At 39.0% G+C, this 20,385-nt stretch overlaps 1 protein-coding gene across 6 annotated transcripts in view; it reads left to right on the forward strand.

Annotated features, from left to right (window-relative positions):
* The window catches only part of sema6d (semaphorin 6D), a 41,766-nt gene that overhangs the window by 7,542 nt on the left and 13,839 nt on the right, over nucleotides 1-20,385 (forward strand). For all 6 annotated transcript variants that reach the window (XM_088334307.1, XM_088334311.1, XM_088334310.1 and 3 more), the window contains exons 2-12: nucleotides 7,027-7,195; nucleotides 9,273-9,384; nucleotides 10,268-10,328; nucleotides 10,568-10,630; nucleotides 10,724-10,825; nucleotides 12,195-12,285; nucleotides 13,431-13,550; nucleotides 14,975-15,063; nucleotides 16,406-16,623; nucleotides 16,728-16,859; nucleotides 18,812-18,967. In XM_088334307.1, the coding sequence (XP_088190433.1) occupies nucleotides 7,072-7,195; nucleotides 9,273-9,384; nucleotides 10,268-10,328; nucleotides 10,568-10,630; nucleotides 10,724-10,825; nucleotides 12,195-12,285; nucleotides 13,431-13,550; nucleotides 14,975-15,063; nucleotides 16,406-16,623; nucleotides 16,728-16,859; nucleotides 18,812-18,967 (1,268 nt within the window). In that variant the 5' untranslated portion in view covers nucleotides 7,027-7,071. The remainder of the gene's footprint in view (nucleotides 1-7,026; nucleotides 7,196-9,272; nucleotides 9,385-10,267; nucleotides 10,329-10,567; nucleotides 10,631-10,723; nucleotides 10,826-12,194; nucleotides 12,286-13,430; nucleotides 13,551-14,974; nucleotides 15,064-16,405; nucleotides 16,624-16,727; nucleotides 16,860-18,811; nucleotides 18,968-20,385) is intronic.

The raw sequence follows: 20,385 nt of genomic DNA on the forward strand, positions 1-20,385 counted from the left end.
CTAATTAAAAATTGGGGTCCGTTGGGGTCTGTGCTATACACCAATAATCTACACTTATTTTCATGCCTGATATTTACTTGATTTATTTGTGTTAGGTTTGTTGAAAAAAATATTCAGTGGGTTTATAGTAATAACCTTGGGTTTTTATGAAAGCCACGGATGTAAACCACCCAATGGTTTTGGAATTATGTCTGTATGTGCTTCAGGATCTGAGATTTCAATGATTGATTTGGCATTGACAATACTGTTTCCTTTCCAAGAAAAACCTTGTTTTTCGTGGGCGGGTCCAAAGCAACTCTCTGACCTGAGAGACATATAGCATCAGGCGCATTCGTCCTTGATGGGCTAAAGATAATAATAGAAAATACATGAATTCTATTATCTTCTCTATCTTGTTTTGTTTACGTTTTTTACAGTAGCTCCGCTTGGCCTTGTTGCCCATTCGGAATCTACTCCTCTCTCTCTTCGGTGTGAGCACATTTGGGAGGTGGTAATAGTACTCGCGATGATTTAAGACCTCCATTTTAAATGAGCTCTATCATCACTTCTCATTGAGACAAAGCTGTTTTTTCTCTATTGATCCATCAGGTCATGTGGAAATTGGACGGTCCTCAGTGAAAGGAAATGCTCCAGCATCGCATGTTGACCCCCTTAGACGAACGCTAGTTTGTCAAAAAAAATCAAACTCCGCATATTAAGCTGGTTAAGTGGGCTAATGGAGACCAAGAGCTGCCAGATTCAGGTCTAGCATTAGTCATGATGACGTTCCTGTTTGGAAGGCTGCAGCGTCCTGCTGAGCACGGAATTGCGACTATTACAGGCCGTGAATGACTAAAACAGACTTTTGGAGTGGTCCATTGCAGCCTTAAACTCGTTTTATAAGTTGCAGAATTAAAATTCGATTATCGGTGCTTGGAAAAACGTGGTCGCTTGATATCAACACATATGAAGTTGGGTGAGTTGGATGACTGAAACAGTGGGTATTTACAGGTGGAACAAAGCTGGCATCCAGATGTTTTTTGGTGAGTCGGTTCGTTTCTTGATTAGCATTTGTGCACAATGCAAGTTGCGAATAAGCAATTTAACAATGGAAACACAAGAATTTAGATATTATCTCAATAGTTTTTATATTTTCAAAGTTGTTTTTGAGACTTTTGAAATAAGACATAGGATTAATGTGCACATTATATTTCTAGACGTCATGAGACCCAGTCTAGTGACTTATGTTTGTTGTAAGCAGAGGTGGGTACTGGATTGTAACGAGTATGTTTGGGACATTTTATACTTCTGGGAGTACTTTTAAATTACTATACTTTTTACTTATACTTGAGTAGATTTGTCTAGAAGAAAATGTTCTCTTACGCGCTGCTTTGTAATTAAACGCAAAAAGCATTCATTAAGTTTGATTTCTGTGCAGTTATTTTTCTATTTTTACCTTTGGTGTCCATGGTGGATCTCGCACACACACACACTGGTTTGCAACCTGTTTGCTTGCAACACTGCCCCTTTAAAAGGGCAGTGCTTGGGCCGCACAGCTCTGCTTTCAAAAAAGAAAACAGGCAAATGCGTGTACTTACGTGGAGGGGTTCAATGTAAATCCCGCTTGAAACCATCTGAAATTTTCCGATAATCACGAGTCCTTGCAAAATGCTCCTGAGAAGCAAATCATTCTCCCAAGTCACATTTGCTCTGTAGACCTCGGAGAAATGTCTTTTTGATTTTTTTTTCTGGCAAACTTTAATGTTTGCGCCACTAATGTGGGCGAAGTTAGAAAGGGTTTCCACACGACTCGCGAGACAAGCATATGGTCTGCCCTGCTTCCTGTGCGGATCAATCAAAAGCACTAATGGCTCGGCCCTGTCAGACTGGAGCAGGTGGGCTTTGGGGCTAATAGAAAAATGAATCATTACTGTTTGGATGCACACATGCGTCGGCTTTTTGAGGCGCATAATGCAATAGCATGATGATGTATGTGCTCCCAGTGTGCGTATCCCAGCATGCTGCCAGCTAATCTATGCTTTAGCCTGTGTGACGTCTCCCAGTAAATTGTTTATATCCGTTCAGGCTTTGCCCACATGAATAATTTCTTTGCCTTATAAATATTTGAAACGTACACCAATCATTTAGAGCCATTGCCTGTCTCTAAAGCCCTTCCCCACACATTCGGTACACATGAACACTACCTACAATATATCCATTTTTTCAGTTTTACAGAACATTAGGATGGAGTAAAGGAAAAAGGAGGAAAAAGTGCACTGACTGTAATTGCTCCAAAATCAAAACAAGTGAGTGTGGCTTTGTCCTCATAACACAAAGACGGAGTGAATCACTGCAGTGCAATAAAGCGCTTTGGCCCCAAGGAGAGACTGCAGCAGTAAGAGCTAACCGAGCGCTAATAGAAGTCAGCTAAGGTCGCACGAGATGGTGCGATGGCAATGGTGATGAAGTTGCAATGACTTGATCAGCGTTGAGCTCGGCCCCGGACTAGCCTATCAGAACTGAGTGCAAATGTACCGAGGCTGCAGGCCTCGCAGTGCTTCTCACAGAGCTCACTTCCGTTCCAGCGGACGCAAAGGGTGGGCGGATCGATGCATATGGCGGAATTAATGATACTGAGCAAGTACTTGACTCGAATCGATACTATTCTCTTAAGATCTATACTCTCCTCCCATTTCACCAATCTCTATAATAATTTTGGTAGTTCGTCATGAGATTAAAACTTTCAATTTCGAACCAATTGTGGTTACAATTATGTGCACTACAAGTTTTGCTTTATAAACATTGTGCAATGGAAGGTACTGTATTTTCTGGACACCCGATTATCCTCCCGTGAAAGTTTTTCTAATAATATGTATATATTGCCCAATGTATTCACCGTATTTCCGGCTTTATAAAGGGGCACTGAGGCATACTTAAAATTAGTTTTACCTGGTTATATCAGTATCAGAAATTATTTCCCCCCCATTTTATTAACACTCCACTTATTGAAACATGAATATTTTGTTTGTTTGTTTGTTTGTACATGATTCAATTGTTTGTTTGTTTGTACATGATTCAAATTGAATCTTTTCTTCCGGCGCCGTCACGAATGGCAGCCACTCCAGCAGCTCCCGTGTTATTTTCGATTGTTCTCGATTGTTCTCAGCTCAGGGATGCTGCTGGAAATGTGAATTTCCCTTCGGGGATGAACAAAGTATCTATCTATCTATCTATCTATCTATCTATCTACTTTTAAGTATCTAGCACATTTGGGGATTTTGGGTGTGCCTATTTCCTGGAAAATAGAGTATTTTTGTTGTCTCGTTAACAATTTTAAACAGTAATGGGAATTTTGTTGCTTTGCTGCATTTTTGGTTTGACTCTGTTGACTTTTGTCTTGAAACAGTTGTGGTCGCCGTTGAAGTATTTTAACTTTTACGCAGTAATCCTTTGCTGTACATTGCGTAGTTTCATCGAACATTGTGTTCTGCATTCTGATTGGCTAGACAGAGGAGGATGCTTTGTAATTCCCATTAAACTTGGACTTTTTGACCCCTCTGATCTTGCTCTTGAGCCACATGTGGGTCTTTGGTGTTCCCTCTTTAAATATATGTGACAATGGAAGAATATTTGGCTTCTGTAGGACAGAACCAAAAGGTAAATGTTTTCGTGGAAGTATTTGAATTTATATATTCTTAAAATCGTATGGTTCACACTATTTGTACTTTGACTTCATTTTTAAAATATGCATTGGAAGGTATTAAAGTTGTCATGTGGACTTTGTTATAGTTGTATTTTTGTTACATTGCTGCTCTTTTGTTTGACTGTGTTGGAGTTTGTTCTGTACCGGTTGTAATAGAAATATTTATGTTAATTTTTTAAACTTTCTAAGTCTGCATTGTAGTTATTTAATTAAAAAATAGACATTTTCAGGCAGTAATTAAAAACTAAATCAAGAGAAGATTCAATTACTCAATCATCATGAGATTTCCAAGCGAAAGTATCGGATCACTATGTGTTGATACTATCCTGTATTTACTTGGATGGATACAAAAAATCCCAGTGTCGCCCACCCTTACCAGACACACACAGAGAGACCGAGCCAGACTTTTGGCTGACCTTCTGTTAGTTAGCAGATGGAGCTAGAATGGGAACTGTCATTCTCTGCCACCGAACAATGTTCCTAATGTGTGTGTTACGCTTTGACACCCACTGACTACAACATATCTGATATTCTCAGCCAGATTTATTTAAATAGAAACTATAAAATACAAGATGTGTTCTTATGTATATAGTCAAGTTTTAAATAGCAAAACCCCACTAGTGACTTCAAAGCTTAACCCCTTAACGTTCCTGTACAATCCACCTAAAATTCCAATCTAAGACGTACCCAAAATAATTTGAATGGTGTTTTTGTAACATTTGTAGAATCGGGACGGTTTTGGTCTCTTTTGAAAGGTAACACTGTCCCAAACTGAAACAATCACTGCAAGTGCAACTAAAGTTGAGTTGGAACTCACAGAAATAAAAGGTTTTTATTCTCGCCTGAATTCTCTTTTTGCAATTGAATGCCTGCAGTTAAGTGTAGTATGGGCAACTTAGCTGGAAAACAGGTGAGCCAATATTTGAAGCCTTACCTGGTACATTGTCAGATTTGATTGCAATCTTAAAAACTAAACATTGTATTTTACACATTTTTCTTAGGGTATGTTTAGGCGTTTACAAAAGTGGCCATTTGGAGATGACTACTATAGCACATTAAAACGTTTGCTAATTTGTATTTTAGTTTGACCAATGTTAAAGAGTTGTAAATGTTTAAATTCTCTTTTCAGAACTCTATCAATGATTGCGCACACTTGTGCGTAATAATTGTGCGTAAAAATTAATCACTGATTGCCTTGCGCATGTTATTTCCAGCTATGATTTGAATACACTTCCAAAAATTGGCACATTATTATGTTGGTAATGTCATTGACTAACCATTGTTTCAATCATAATTCGATTTGGTTACTCCTGGCTGAAGATATTTCTAATAATTTGAAGACGGCCAGGCGATGTAACGGTTACGCCGGCTTAACAGTTTTTGGGTATCTTGTTTCAGACTGATCTTGATGTTTCTGAGAACGTTACATGGTCAAAAACATTGTGTCATTTTGGATTGATAGACTTAAATGGCAGCAAAGCATTCACTGTTTTCCCCTAGGCTAAGCTACCATTCAACTGTATCGTAAGAAAGGTATCTCCCTGCTCCTCATAATGCCAAACTACAAAAGCTATGCTACAAACATTCATTGGTCAAAAATTGATATATCTCTCTGTTTCAGAATGTATGTAAAGATGACTTTCTTACACCAAGGACAATCCATAGATTCCAGCTGTGTAAACAATTGACTCCAAAACACACTATAATGCTAACAGATAAATATAAATCCGCCCTAAACCTTTTTGCTTCGTTGGACGTTGCTTCTTGAAATTTGTTTGTGCTGAATAAAATAATTTATATATCAGTGTAATTAATTACATTACATTAATCAACTAATAACATGTATTATTCCACAGGTCAACAACCTTTTATGAACCTGATAGATACCTTTTGTTAGTGATCGCCTCAAAGCGCTACTAGTTTGATATGCATTTCTATTTTGTACAACTTATCAAGGTGTTATTATGTTCTTACTATGTTATTACTAGGTTGTAATTATTAGAAGTTAAGGGAAAACAGGCTCAGTGAACAACAAAACATGCCGGTTAGAAATCAAATATCCTGGAAGATCACAGAGACCCATCACTGGTGAGCTATTTTCACAGGCACCACGTTAGAGACTCCTGTATTACATCATATTTTGTCTAAATGGACTCTTAGGTATTTGTTAAAAAAATACGCTTTTTTTATTGTAGTAGTGGGAAGCTGCACTGTCATCATCACAGTTCAGGGATCCCTTAACCACCTGAGTCGTCAGGGCATCACTTCCTGTGGTGTGTCTTTGGCTAATATGGCCTGGCGGCGCCCATCCCTCTGGGGCAGTTTTTTGGGTAGGTGTGATTTCCCCCAAATGAAACAAATAGTACTGGTTTTCATGGTTGACAGTTGCAGGAGAATCCTATGTATCGAACATTTTGCAGCTGTTCTTTTATGGTATAAAGCGTCATCAAGCTCTTCAAAGATGAGCAGGATTTTGGCATTGACAGAATGCGTTGTGTCGGTGACAATACTGAAACTGGATCCTAAATCATTGAGGGGAAAACTCTTTTGTTCTAAAATTAAGAGTATGCCTCTTTTGTTCATACTCTCATTTTACAATGTGCATTGCATCACTTGTAGCTTTGATAATTTTCTTGAAAAACAAACTTCGTGGTGATGTTCCGCCCTTTGTTTTTCTGAAATGTTTAAGGATCACAGGCTCTTTGTCCGGTAACAGACTTTTTGTTTCCTAGTTTTGTATTGTTTTTCAAATGATGTATGCATTTAAATGAAAACAATTACATGGATAAAAAATGAAATAGTTTTTTTAAATTAAACCTGGTTAAAATAAGGAACATATATAAATAAATAAATAACCCAAGAAAGGGATACCTTTAAAAATACATTGACGGTTTACTCATCCCTTAAACACCAGTGTCATCGGGGCAGCATTTTCTGTGTGACTTGGGCAAGTACCGCCTGTCCAGGCCGTTTTCATGGGTAGGGGGTTGCTACCCCGCATTAAACAGATAGAACAGTACTGGTTTCCATGGTTACCAGTAGCAGGAGCAGCTTCCTTATCTGACTCAGATACAGAACCTCGATCAACTGGTAGCTGTTGTTTTTTGGTGTAAAGCATCATCCCGCTCTTCAGAGATGAGCTGGACCTTGACATTGATGGCCAGCGGCCTCAGCCTGCCCCAAAGGACTACTGGTACTCGTGTAACAATATTGATACCGGATCCTAAATCATTGGGGAAGCATCTTTGGTTCCGAAATTATACAGTTGCACTGAACAAAGTGGATTTCTTATTTTTTTTTCTGTCTTCGCATAACCAAGGAATGTTTTTTGTGTATATCTTCAGGTAACATCTCCTCAAGCGTGAAATAGGAAGTGTATGTGAGCAGCCATGGGCCACAGAGCCACACCTCTGCTCAGTGAGCTGCTGCTGCTTCTGCTAGCAGCCTTACACACTCTCCTAGCTGTCAGCTTCCCTGAGGACATTGCACCCCTGGATGTCGTTGACGCCCACTGTGAGTTTACACACACACAAACACACAGACACACAACTACAATATCAGCAAAACTGGGTCCTGATTACAATGGCTTAAGCATGGGTAAAATGCAGTGCTGCTATATCCCTAATGCTGTGTGTATTTTATTACGATACTAATTGGCCAAAGCAGTTGTATGACGGTGTGATGCTGCTTCTTACAGCTGTAAGCTTTCATTTTCTTTCTTGCACAAAAAAAGAAAGCATCACCTGCTTGAGCTGGCTCTGAAAAGTAACCGTGCAATAGGGGGCAGAGACCAATGTGTTGGTGTGTGTTGGCCACGCAGTTTAAAATGACACTCTAGTTTGAGTTACCTATGAAACCACAAACGCACAAAAAAAATAATGACATCCACTGTATATTTGAAAGTTTTTTTTAAGTAATCTACCATTTTTATTGTGATTTCAACAGCTATATATGCAAAAACAGTATACTTAACGAGGAGTGTGGTACAATGCGCTACTAATACAAAAACGTTACAGATTGTGGTTGGAATAAAATGCTCCCAAAGTCTGCCCATCGATCATTAGTCACATTCATCCCATTTACTCTCCCCGTCTATCATCAAACTTTTCCAAAGGTTTATTGCTATATTTATAAATGTTTAATTTTATAACATTGCTTAACATGAAATGTTAAGTATACTGTATTTGATGAAATGTAATGTAACAATACTTGGCAAAACAAATTATTGAGCTGATCGAGACGATTAACTTTGCTTCGCATGCACAGCGCAACCCTGCCGTTAAGAGGCCCATAGCATTAGAAGTTCTAATACACAACCAATGGCTAAACATTGTGACATTCATGATGGAAAAAATTGCCAAATTAAAAAAAATTATGTTTAAGAATTGAATGGTACTCACTGGAATACAGTGCCGTGCCTAGGTTAAACAATCTTGTTGTCATTAGGATCCACGCATATTTCCCTTCAAAATTTGACCAAAACTGAGAAATAGAATATTAAGAATCTTCCGAAGTTTAATATGCTAGTTTGTAGACGATTTCTGAACACACATGTTCTATGAAAACTACAAATATCTCCCCCAAAAACCAACAATGATCATTTATGTATTGAAAATGTTGATTGTTATCAAAACTGTTGATTATTACAAATACTAAAAATTTACACTCAAACCAAATTAGAAAAATAAAGTTATTAACGATCACTACTTTGTTCGCAGTCATTTAAGTTATAACATTTTCTAAGAACCTCTTCAATCTACAAAAGGTACTCTTACATGCTACTAACAGGGTTCTACAGGTGTTTGAAATCCTTGACAAAGCTTGAATTGTAATGTTATGGTTTCAAGGATTAAAAAGGTCTCTCATTTTGGTTGAAGTCATTTTCGATACTTGAAATTGTTGCCATGTTTTTCAACAAGTCTGCTTAAAAATGAGGCCAATGCTGCTTTCCGGTGGCTTTGCCATTGCATTTATTCTTCTTTTGTGGGTAACGGCAGCTGGCATTAGTTTGTACCTTGTTGTCCTGTGAAGTGTCTGAAAATTTAAGATACATATTACTGTAAATTTGACCCAACACATATACGAGGAGAGATTTCTCCCCAAATTACTTACACACATATTGTTCAAATCCACAAATATATTTGCGATCCACTCGTTATTTGGACACATGCATGCGCAAGCCTAAAAATTGCATATGTAATTTGCAGATATATTTGTGGATCTGCGAAAAACATAATGACACCGGATTTCTTCTTTTGATGGTACTAGAGAAATTTGGAAAATTGGCTTTGAAAGTCTTTATATATGTGTACGTACCAACTAAGGAAAAAAAACAGAATTTGATCATTCTTTTTTCCCCCCATGCTAAAATAAAATTGTTTATATTTGGCAGCTCCTACAAAGGATGAAAAGTATTCCTTCTTCGATTACATTCTGCTTTGCACTGCAATAAATGGTGGCATCAGTCGGCCTTAATATAGACACAGCAACCAAATCAATGAGTCACATTGGATTATTTTCCTGCACGCGCAGGATGTCAAAAGCGGCAGCCCCTTTCAGCATACCGAGTAATACGTTGGTGTATTTGCAGTTTCACGGAGGTACCCCGTGTTCAGAGGCAGGCCCTCTGGTAACGAGTCGCAGCACCGCCTCGATTTTCAGCTGATGACTAAGATACAGGACACGCTTTTCATCGCTGGCAGGTAAACCCAACAAATGCACAATCTCCTTCACACGTCTCGCCACACCAATTCTCTAACTCGCATCTTGGCAGGTAAACAGTGGCGCTAGGGAGATGGGGGGGGCAAGCTCTTAGTGTTATTGGATCCGCTTCTTGTAGGCCTGCCATCTGATGTATATGGCTGTTATTGATCCAGCAAAAGCGTCTATCAACCTCTGCTGATGCTCTGTCAGGGATTTCTTGGCATCTCTACATGTCCTTTTAGTATTTATGAGCATCAGGATTAATCTTACCACCAGCCACTAGTATTGTAGCAAGAAATCACCTTGACATCTATGGTATAAATGCCTCCCCTCTAACACATATCCCCCCCCCCTTCTACTGTAATCACAAACATATGTATTACTTGGGTAAGTTAAATCACACTGCCAGTTGTGGGTGCTCACATATGTCTGATAGTGAGGTCTCTTATTGTTCCCAGTTTGTTGTTCAGCATTGCACCATCAAAACAATGACGCCATCCACAATGCAGAAGATTTTCAGGTTTTAAAGCCTGTCCTACAACTGAGGATGAATTCTTGTTTTGTTTTTTTTTTTTTGCAAAAAGCTACTAGATTCTACTCCTCTGTTTGCTTACCGAAGTACTCATGTTACAATAGAACCAAAAGATGTTTTTTTTTGAATGATCAACACATGTGATTTTCCAAGGATGAGCTCAACTCTAAACAAGAAGCAATAGGGAAATATAATGATTACAATGCATCTGTGTCCCTGAGATGATAGACTTTGAAAAACGTGCGTCAACTGTTAATATTATTGCGCTTTCACAGAAATTGTTAGTCTGTTCACCTTTTACTCATTTGTCCTGTTGCATCACTGAGATTGGGTTATGTTGCCTTCTGCAGAGATCAGGTGTACCTTGTAAGTTTGAGAGAATCCTACAGGAATGAGATCATCCCTTACCGGGTAAGATTCTTGCCACAAGCTACTCACTTAAACCACAAACGAGCACACGCGCATGCATGCAGCCATTCATCACAAAGTAGGCGGGTTGTAAAATGAGAGAGTTGAAAGGAGAGACGCACACATGTTGTGCGTGTGTTAACATTCCTTTTAGTACTCTACACATATATATATATATATATATATATATATATATATATATATATATATATATATATAAGCTTCATATTTTGCTTCCTTAGAAACTGACATGGCGATCAGGCCAGGCAGACAGAGAGATGTGTGCCGTCAAAGGAAAACACAGAGTAAGTAAGCCCCACAAGTGTTGTTTTATTGCTACCTAATTAATAAGGCAGGTAAAAAACAAATCCCTCAACACTGTCTTTGTGTGTTTACAGGATGAGTGCCATAACTTCATCAAAGTGCTGGTTCCCAGAAATGACGATCTGGTCTTCATCTGTGGCACCAATGGCTTTAACCCCATGTGTAGATACTACAGGGTCAGCATAAAACACGTATATCCTTATTGATGCTTTGTGATGTGAGGCACTTGTTAATATTTCAAGCTTCAGTCAATTTTTATTCTTTTACTTGTAAGCTTAAACTTTATTCTCAACTAGCAGCAGGCTGGGAAAATTTGTGGGAAATTCATCTAAAAAAGAGACCTGAAACGTTTTCTTTCCTCATTTGAAAATGACTGTCAATATGTAGTCATCAATCTATCATAGACAAAAAGAGACATTTTTAAAACAAGCATCCTTGTTTTAATCGTGACAGCACTCTAGCTTAGAGCTAATGCGAACACGTTTAGAGACCTGAAATAAATTATGCAACCAATGAAGCTGTGTTAGTATGTGACTAACTGTTCGCAAAGCTCTTATAACTTACCCGGATTTAGTCACTACTAAAACTGATTTTATAAAAAATCAAAAACTGTGCTGTCATTTGGAAGTTTATCCTATTAAATGTAACATGTTGCATGGGGCAGTTAATTGAGAAATAAATCATTGACTGTATTTGGCGGTTTAGCTGTCAAAAATATTTGAATAGTTCCACACAAATATCAGTGCAACATATGCATACACACAATAAAAAATATTACACTGCAAATTGAAAAATATGTTCCACAGGCAGTTAAATGTTCTCAATGATTCATTTTTCCTTTTTTTTTAAACATTTACCTATTCAACTCATTTTTCTGGTATCGGCTACATCTTATACTATCTTTCAACTTTTTTTTTTAGAAATACTAGAAAGATTGTACTTGAACTGAGCACTTATATCTTATATAACAGATGGGATAAAATTATGCCAAATAGTTTTATATATTATTTTGGCCAAAAAGATAATCTAAATTGAGAAAAAATATCCGATTTGGCAGATCACATGTGCTATTTTTTCATTTTCATATAACTCATAATGGAAAAATACTTTGAATGAGCAAAATAATGTGAGTATTGTCCTTATTTTGCTTCAATCGAAATATTAAAACTGGAGAAATATATAGTCAAAAATGGCAAAAGTATCTTATTTTGCTGAAAAAAATTCTTAAACGTACAAAATAAGAAGAAAAACTAAGTTTGAAAAGAGGATCATAATCTATGTAAAACAAGAATATATAACTTGTGAAAATAAGTTAAATATTTATCGTTCTATGTTTTTCCCACTTGACTTTTTTCATTTACATATATTTACACTTTGTTTGCAATGAACCGCTAACATTCTTCTGAGGAATCGAGACGTTTAAAATAAACGAGCACGTGGACTTAAAAAGTCAATCCAAATCATTAAGTTCACTGTTTGGCTCATTTCTTTTCCATATTTGCTTTGCTGCCGTTGTTAAACGTACGCTCCCGTTTCTTCTTTCAGCTGGACAACCTCGAATTGGATGGCGAAGAGATCAACGGTCTGGCACGGTGCCCATTTGACTCTAAGCAAACCAACGTTGCTCTATTTGCAGGTGAGGGTCTACCACAAATATGTCAAACATACGGCCCCTGGTTGAATTAATTCGGCCCACCGTACATTTCTATGTAAAAGGTATGTTAAAAAAAGAAACTAGTCCCTAGATCAGGGGTCGGGAACCTATGGCTCGGGAGCCATATATGGCTCTTTTGATGACAGCATCTGGCTCTCTGAAAATTTCTGAACGAAACAAATCAATCAATAATTTTACTAATAATGTTACTTTAGCAAAATAAATAATAATAATAATAAAGTCAGAAAAAAACATGTCAAAAATAAATAAATAGATACACACATTTTAATTTACATATATTTTCACCTGAAACTTTTCGTTCAGGCACGCAGCTAAGAGCCAATCTGTTCTCCGGGTCCGCTACCCGGAAAGTCTCATTTTAATGGATAATTATAAATAATTGTTCGTTTTTGTTATTAACTTACAATGTTGTTCAAAATAAATTCTGTCTTATGATACTATAAACTCGTTGATTTTCCTCTTCCATTTAGCTGTTTTTGGTATTAAAATATACATATGGCTCTCCTAGGATTAGATTTTAAAATTTGGGTTTTTTCGGCTCTTTCAGCAAAAAAGGTTCCCGACCCCTGCCCTAGATCATTTCTATTAAAAAAATTATATTTTTTTTAATTATAAGTGATTCATTTACATAGTGTGATGAGTTGGTTCAGGTTTAAAACTGCATTCACTCAATTGTTAAAATAAACCAGTTAACATATTCATTGCCAAATCCAAACATCTTTATTCCATTGTTTGTGAATAAATGTTTTGTGTTTAGAAAAGATACCTTGTCATCTGTGATTATAGTAGTATGTAAGATAAGTTACTAATGTAGGCTGAATGATAAAGAAAAATACAGAAAAAACGCTAAAAATCTGGAGAATTATTTTACTGGCGCCAGAACCAAACTGGGTTTAACATCCCTGGTCTACTGCACCTCCGTCACATAAAGGAGCACAAGAATCATGGTGCTGCTTCTGTTCTCATTATTACTTTTTTTTGTCACACTGTAAATCTGCCTGCAGCTCAAAGCAACTTGTTCCAATTAAAGCTTTTAAATAAGAACAGAAGACGGTGTTTTAGTCCAGCATGTGTTGATTGTGTTTCTTGTTGGTCTTGTTTTGTAGAGGGGAAACTGTATTCCGCCACGGTGGCTGACTTTCAGGCCAGCGATGCCGTCATTTATCGCAGTATGGGTGACGGATCCGCCTTGAGGACCATCAAATACGACTCAAAGTGGCTTAAAGGTAAGCTAGCGCACAGTTTTGCAAGATAGATGGTTTGGAAACCACCGGGCTGCGGACTGGTTCCGGGACTCTTTTATGAATTTATTTGTGTACATACACATTATCTTTTATTATTATTAACCTCAATTTGAGAGGTTTTGTGGTGGGGAATTATCGTATTCCGACAACGGTAAATCAATCGACACATGTCCCCCGATAACATACGCATCATTGGAGCAGGAGTTAAGCTCGAATCACGGTAATGATTGGTGGTGACTTAGGAAAAGGCACTACATTTTTTCTTATTACCACATTATTTTATGGTACCATGTTTTCTCTCCTATTGTTGTGCATGAGTTGTTTTGGCTGAATTACATATCATAATGGTCCACTTCAACGTTATTCAATATTGCACTGTAATGGAGCATTATGGGAATGAGTTAGCATAAAAACTCGTATACAGCGATTGACTAATCACGTGCGGCTTGTGAGACAATGTGATACCGTGAGTAAACCTAGTATGATAAGAAGATTACATACAGGGTTTTTTTTCCATGTCATTCAGATAGATCCCTGATTATGTAGCGATATCACAGTGGTTTGGGGCTTATTGTTATTATTACTATTATTAGCATTATTACTGGTATCTAATCCAAATTGTATCAGTCTATCTGTCATCAATCTTATCCACCTTATCAGTCTATCTAAATCTGGGGTGGCCAACCTGGTCTTTAAGAGCCGCATATTTTGCACGTTTTGAAGGTTTCTCTTTTCTAACTCAACTTATTTAAACTACTAGCTTGTTAGCAGGTTGTGTGGGAGATTTTTGAGGATCCTGGTAATTGGAATCACATGTAATGGAGCAGAGAAACTCCAAAAACATGCAGGACATCTGGCTCTCGAGGACTGGGTTGGCCACCCTTGATCTAAATTTATCTAAACACCTTTATGAATCCTGATTTGTGTGTATGTGTGGGTGTGGTTGTATGGGACTTATAAGCTCCGAAACGTCTAAACTGATATTCGTAAACACTCACACAGTTGTACTTCAGGGCTCTGCGAGTGTCTTTAACTAGGTTTCTTGTCAAGGGTCCCCCTCAATAAATACAAACAAAATTGATAAACATCTGCATTCTTGTACAAACGTACAGGCGCTTTTTCAACCAACCACGACCCCGACAACCTCGCCCAAGTCGAATGCCATTATGCTTGTAATTACTAATGTTATATCAGAACCTGATACAGAGAAGGTTGCCGACCACCCGCATGGAGTTCTCCTTTCTTGCTAAACTCCTCAGGGGTATACGGCCTGCTCCCTCTCAGGCAATCTAGGTCACTCCCAGTCATATACAGCCGTGTACAAATCCCTGAAATATTCAACACGCACACTGGTGGTGACGATGCAAAAATACTCTCTTAACTCTCTGCTTCTTTTTCTCCCTCAGAACCTCATTTCCTGCACGCAGCTGAGTATGGGAATTACGTGTACTTTTTCTACCGAGAGATCGCAGTGGAACACAGCAATCTAGGCAAGGTAGGAAGAGTTTCAGCCCACCACATTTTCCAACCTATGTAGGGTACCTGATAGCTCCTCAATTGCATTCATTTCTGAAACAAATGGACAATATAGCAGCGCTGTTCATGTGATTGGTATATGGCTGAATTCTCAACAGTCTGGGTTTGCTGTACATGTTTGCCAGATGTAAAACCATTATACACTGAAAGGATTTGTCTTCCAGAGAATGCGTAGTCAGAAGCTGCCTCTATCTCCCAGCTAACACAAGGGCCTTAAGGTGTTCTATGCTGGAAGCCGGCATCAGATATGAGCAGGGTCCGTCCTGGACGCATCTGCCCCCAGTTTCCATTTGATAGAATATTCCAATCGTTTTAGTACCAGGGTGAAAATCAATAGGGTTTTTCGAGGAGCGGTCTGAGGGACCTTTCGGGAATCCTCTTGTCTTTCTTATTTTTATTTTGTTTTAATGCGTTACGTTGTCAATTGACATTTGACATCCCCAGCTCTCGCTATTTCAGCAGAGCAACTCACATCCTGAAAAACTTATAACACCCCAGCCACCATCTTTTTGAACCGTTACCATCGGCCGACGGACCTGTTTTTATTTGACTATTAACGACTCAAACATCTATTAAGCGTATCAACACCTCAGACACTAATAGTGAGTATGTTTGCAAGCCTTTAAAATATATTTTTCACGCAAACTATGAAGAACAGTGTTGGATTGCAACACAGACATGACAAGTGGTCTACGTATCTTCATTGGCGGTTGGCGCGCTAACGGACCAGATTGCATTCACTTGCTATCGTTCCTCAAGGATTAAAGGAAACTTCAGCCACCTGACATTGACGCCGATGTTGCGGAAAAAGTATTGTGTTTTTGATATATAACTTCCAATACTGTTCAATTTAGATATAGAAATTGAGGAAATAAGCATGCCTCTAAAATATATTTTTCACGCAGAATTTCCCGCTAGTTGTCTGCTGATTGAACAGTTGGCAGTACAGATTTGAAATCCTCTTTCTTACACAAGGCAGCTTTAATATTGGTTATATAAACAAAAATGGCACATGAAGGCTTCCTTTGCTCCTGTCTTCCTCTGAATCGAACACACATCACTTGGTTCCATTAGTCAAGCCATTCAATGTGCTTTTTAATCTGTGACCTCACTCAGCATGAGCTTTCCACACAACATTGCGAGGTCTAAATAAAAGTGTGTATTCCCGCCGCCCGCGTTAGGCTGCAACAGAATGGCGAGCTGCATTATTTAGAGCACCAAGAGTGTTTTTAGTGGCGTTCACCCAACTGAATTCCACTTGCTGCAGCTTCTATCCCTACTTCAACTCTGGCCCCTTTTAGGTGGTCTACTCTCGAGTGGCCCGCATCTGCAAAAATGATATCGGCGGGTCACAGCGGGTCCTGGAGAAACATTGGACGTCATTCGTGAAGGCCAGGCTCAACTGTTCCGTGCCCGGGGACTCCTTCTTCTACTTTGACGTGCTCCAATCCATCACTGACATCATCAACATCAACGGCGTCCCCTCGGTGGTGGGCGTGTTCACCACACAGATGAACAGGTGGGTTCATCTTTTTATCATCTTTCCGGCTAATGGATGGACTTATTTCCAGGATGCCAGGAGGTCAAGTACGGATAGTAAATCAATTCACTTGGTTTCCGCAGTATTCCTGGGTCAGCAGTGTGCGCTTTTTCCATGGCCGACATTGAGAAAGTTTTCCACGGTCGTTTCAAAGAACAGAAGACCGCAGATTCCATATGGACACCTTTTCCGGAGGAGAAGCTCCCCAAACCTAGGTAAAGCCCGGCGCACACCTAGTTCCAAACGCATGGGGAATTTGATGATGACGCATTTCACTGCAGAAGGTCATTGGTGCTGTGCCCCACAACCATGACGTCATTTTTAGCAGGGGCCAATTTCCTTTCTGGTCCAAGTTGGTCACATCATGTGTTTTCGGGACACGTGACGAATTATTCAAGTTGGCGCTTGCAAAGATGGACACGTAGTTACTACTGTGCCGAAAGAAAGCGCTAATGAGGGCGAGGGCTATGTCATGTAAATTGTGATACCCTATAATATGGAAGACCGATCCCACCATCATCAAGAAATAATGTATACATAAATAAATACCTCCAAATTGTATTTTGTCGTTGTATTTTAACGTATTTTGTACAATTTGTATTTTGTCGTCGTTTTATTTTGTCAGTGTGGTATTTTGACGTCGGATTTTGTCGTGGTCATAATTTGTCACGGTAAATGTTACTTAAATTAGGGGGGGGGATCAAACTGGCTAAGCTTTTCACTCATTGGTTGATCAACATGTGCGCCGATCAACTGCAATGCCTTTTCTTGTTTAGTTCTCTTACTTGGCTGCCCTCAGTGGCTGTTAACTAGTTGAGGGAAGAAAGGCAGTTTGATCCTTGCCCTCATTTTAATAACATTGTGTCGTGGAAAAATGCAATGACAACGAAACACAAAGACTATAAAATAAAACAACAAAAAATACAACAGCAATGACAAAATACAAAACCAACAAAATGCAATTCATAGATATTTATTTGTTTATTTCTACTTATGGCAGTTTCGGTCCTCATACGATATTTCTATACGAGCACTAGGGCAACTATACTGTGAATCATAGACACAGACATGAAAAGTCGTCTCTCTGGGTTTTTGTCATTGGCAATTCCTACCGTAACAGACCAGATTGCACCTGCTTGCTATCGTTTCTCGAGGATTAAAGGGAACTTTGTCGACCTAACATTGGTACCGATGATAAGGAAAGAAGTGTCATGTTTTTGATAGATTACTTCCACTGCTGTTGAATTTGGATATATAAATCGAGGACTTGATTTGTGGAAGAAAAAGTTGAAATAGAAATATTGTGAGTTCGTCTTCCTGTCAAACTTCACGTGTTGCTTCTGTTATGATGAATAATGTTGGCAAACACATAGACTAATTTTTCGTCTAGTCGGTGTCATAAATCTTTCCAGACACTACTGCGGTGTTTTGTATTCAGAGCGCATGCGTTGTGGGAAAGAGCAGCTCGCTTATTTCCTCTGTGCTGCCCGCACGTGAGGAATTTGGTGACCGAATGCCAGAATGATCAAACATCGGCGCCTCACTGTTTTCCTTCAAAACGTGCCGCTGGACATCTGTCGCCAAGAGCAAAACACAGATCGCTGGTAGTGTCGCACAAGAATCGTGCGAGCGTTCTGAAAATATCAACGCAATATTCAAAACGAGATGTAATGAAAAGAAAGGAGCCTGACCTTTTCGTGGCACTTGACAGATGCTAACCAGCCTTTTTCCCATTGTTTGGGTGAAATCAAATATAGGAGTAAAATACCTAGTTATTAGCCGTGACCCAGGGCGCACACACACTCCATCTGCTGATGATTAAATTATTAACGCGGCATAATTATACGTCCATGCAGTTTGAACCTATTTATCACGCGTACAGTAGGCTTTTTCGAAGCATGCCCCGTGTCCAAGACAAAACAAATTCCACAAAGCACCTCATTTCCCCGGTGAATCATTAATGGAGGATAACCATGCATATTATGCATATTTAATGCTTCCGGCTGAGGCCTTTTTTTGTGATCCAATAAGCACCTGCTCCCCAACCCTTTCATTTCACTTTCGATCCACTTCGATGCACATGCTGATCAACCCCCCTGGTGTGCAATGATCACACGAGCTGTTTTTTGACCTTCTGCCCTCTGTTCATGCCAACCCTCCATTTTAGACCCGGCTGCTGCGCAGGTTACAGTCCAGCTGCATCCTTTAAAAGTTCTATCGAGTTCCCGGATGAAACCCTGCAGTTTATCAAGTCCCACCCTCTGATGGACACGGCTGTGCCTTCCATCGGGGACGAGCCCTGGTACACCAAAACACGTGTCAGGTAAATGTCGAAATACCATAAATGCGCTTCACAAATACGATGGCGATACTTGGGGAGTGTTGTTAAGGGTTTCCTTTCATTTGAAAGACACAATGGTTATATTTAGCATTCATTTACAGTCGAGCGAGATTAATGGGAACCAAAACAACCCGTGAAAAGTGGAAGTGTGGCTCCTGTTTTGTTTGTTTTTGGGGGGTTTTGGGCGGCATTCATTAGAGCAAGACTGGACGACATACTGACTGACAATTAGAGAGCAAGAGAGAACAAATTGAAACCCGGTTCAAGACCATATGGAAACATTTGAGGGCCTGGAGAGGGATAGGTGCCACCAGGGTGTACTTGCCAAAGACACACAACAGGAAATGGTGCCTCTATGACCTTAGCGGTTAAGGGATCCACCATCACTATTTCAAATTAGTTGTTTTTGTTTCTTTCTGTGATATGATCAAAGCCGACTGGAAAACTGAGAGAGCAATTGAGAAGAAAGAGAGAGGACAAATTGAATCCCAGAACGTATTTGAAATTACTCAATGTTTCTTTAATTAGTTTTTGTGGGGGATTTGATCAAAGCTCTGCCAAGGCGAAGGACAAACATCTTTTTCAGTGAGAAGCAGAAAGAACGCAGAGCAGGTAGTCCGGTCACAATACAGTATGAAAGACGCTATGATATGAATTAGCACCGTAGATCTCAAGTCAAGGGGTGCGATGGGCGTGAATCTTGGCTGACCCTGCAACCCCTCCCCCATTACTGACGACACTCCTCCTCCCACTACTCCAGTAGCAGAGTGCAAGTGAGTTTGCAAGGGCGGTGCTGTGTCGGTGTAGGAAACGTTTCTTGTTTGTTTTTTAAATCTTTTTTTTAAATTGAATGCCCAATCGGCTTGAATCTTGGCTGCCTGAAACGTTCTTCAATGGTGCAGGAAGCATCCGTAGATTTATTTATCCGAGCTCTTTTTTTAGTTAAATATTTTTTTCCTAATCCTTTATTTTTTAATTAAATATATTTTATTTCCCGCGAAGGAGTGAACCAGCAATAATTGAAGTCTCCTTATTGCCATATTTCAGTCTTCCAACTTATAGATAATTTTAACAAAATGTGAGACACAATTGTGGAATTAAACCAAATGTACTCAACATTTTATACTGTGCTTACAAATGAAAAGTTGTAAAGTAGGTGAGGAAATATTGCCCCTCCCCCCTGAAATAAAGGTATTTACAACCTCCTTCTGCTGCAGTTACAGCCACAAGTCTTTTTGGGTATGTATCTTTATCCCACGCCTACCTTGTGTGTTCTCTGGTTAGTCCATTTAAGACAGTAACAACAATACCAATTCTTTTTGAAGACTAAAAACAGTATACAGATAAAATATTACACAAATTTTAAGTAATATACAGCTTAAACATGTATTTAAGTTTAT

Source organism: Urocampus carinirostris, chromosome 4, assembly GCF_059441175.1.
Source record: "Urocampus carinirostris isolate Australia breed hairy pipefish chromosome 4, RoL_Ucar_1.0, whole genome shotgun sequence".
NCBI classification, from domain to species: domain Eukaryota; kingdom Metazoa; phylum Chordata; class Actinopteri; order Syngnathiformes; family Syngnathidae; genus Urocampus; species Urocampus carinirostris.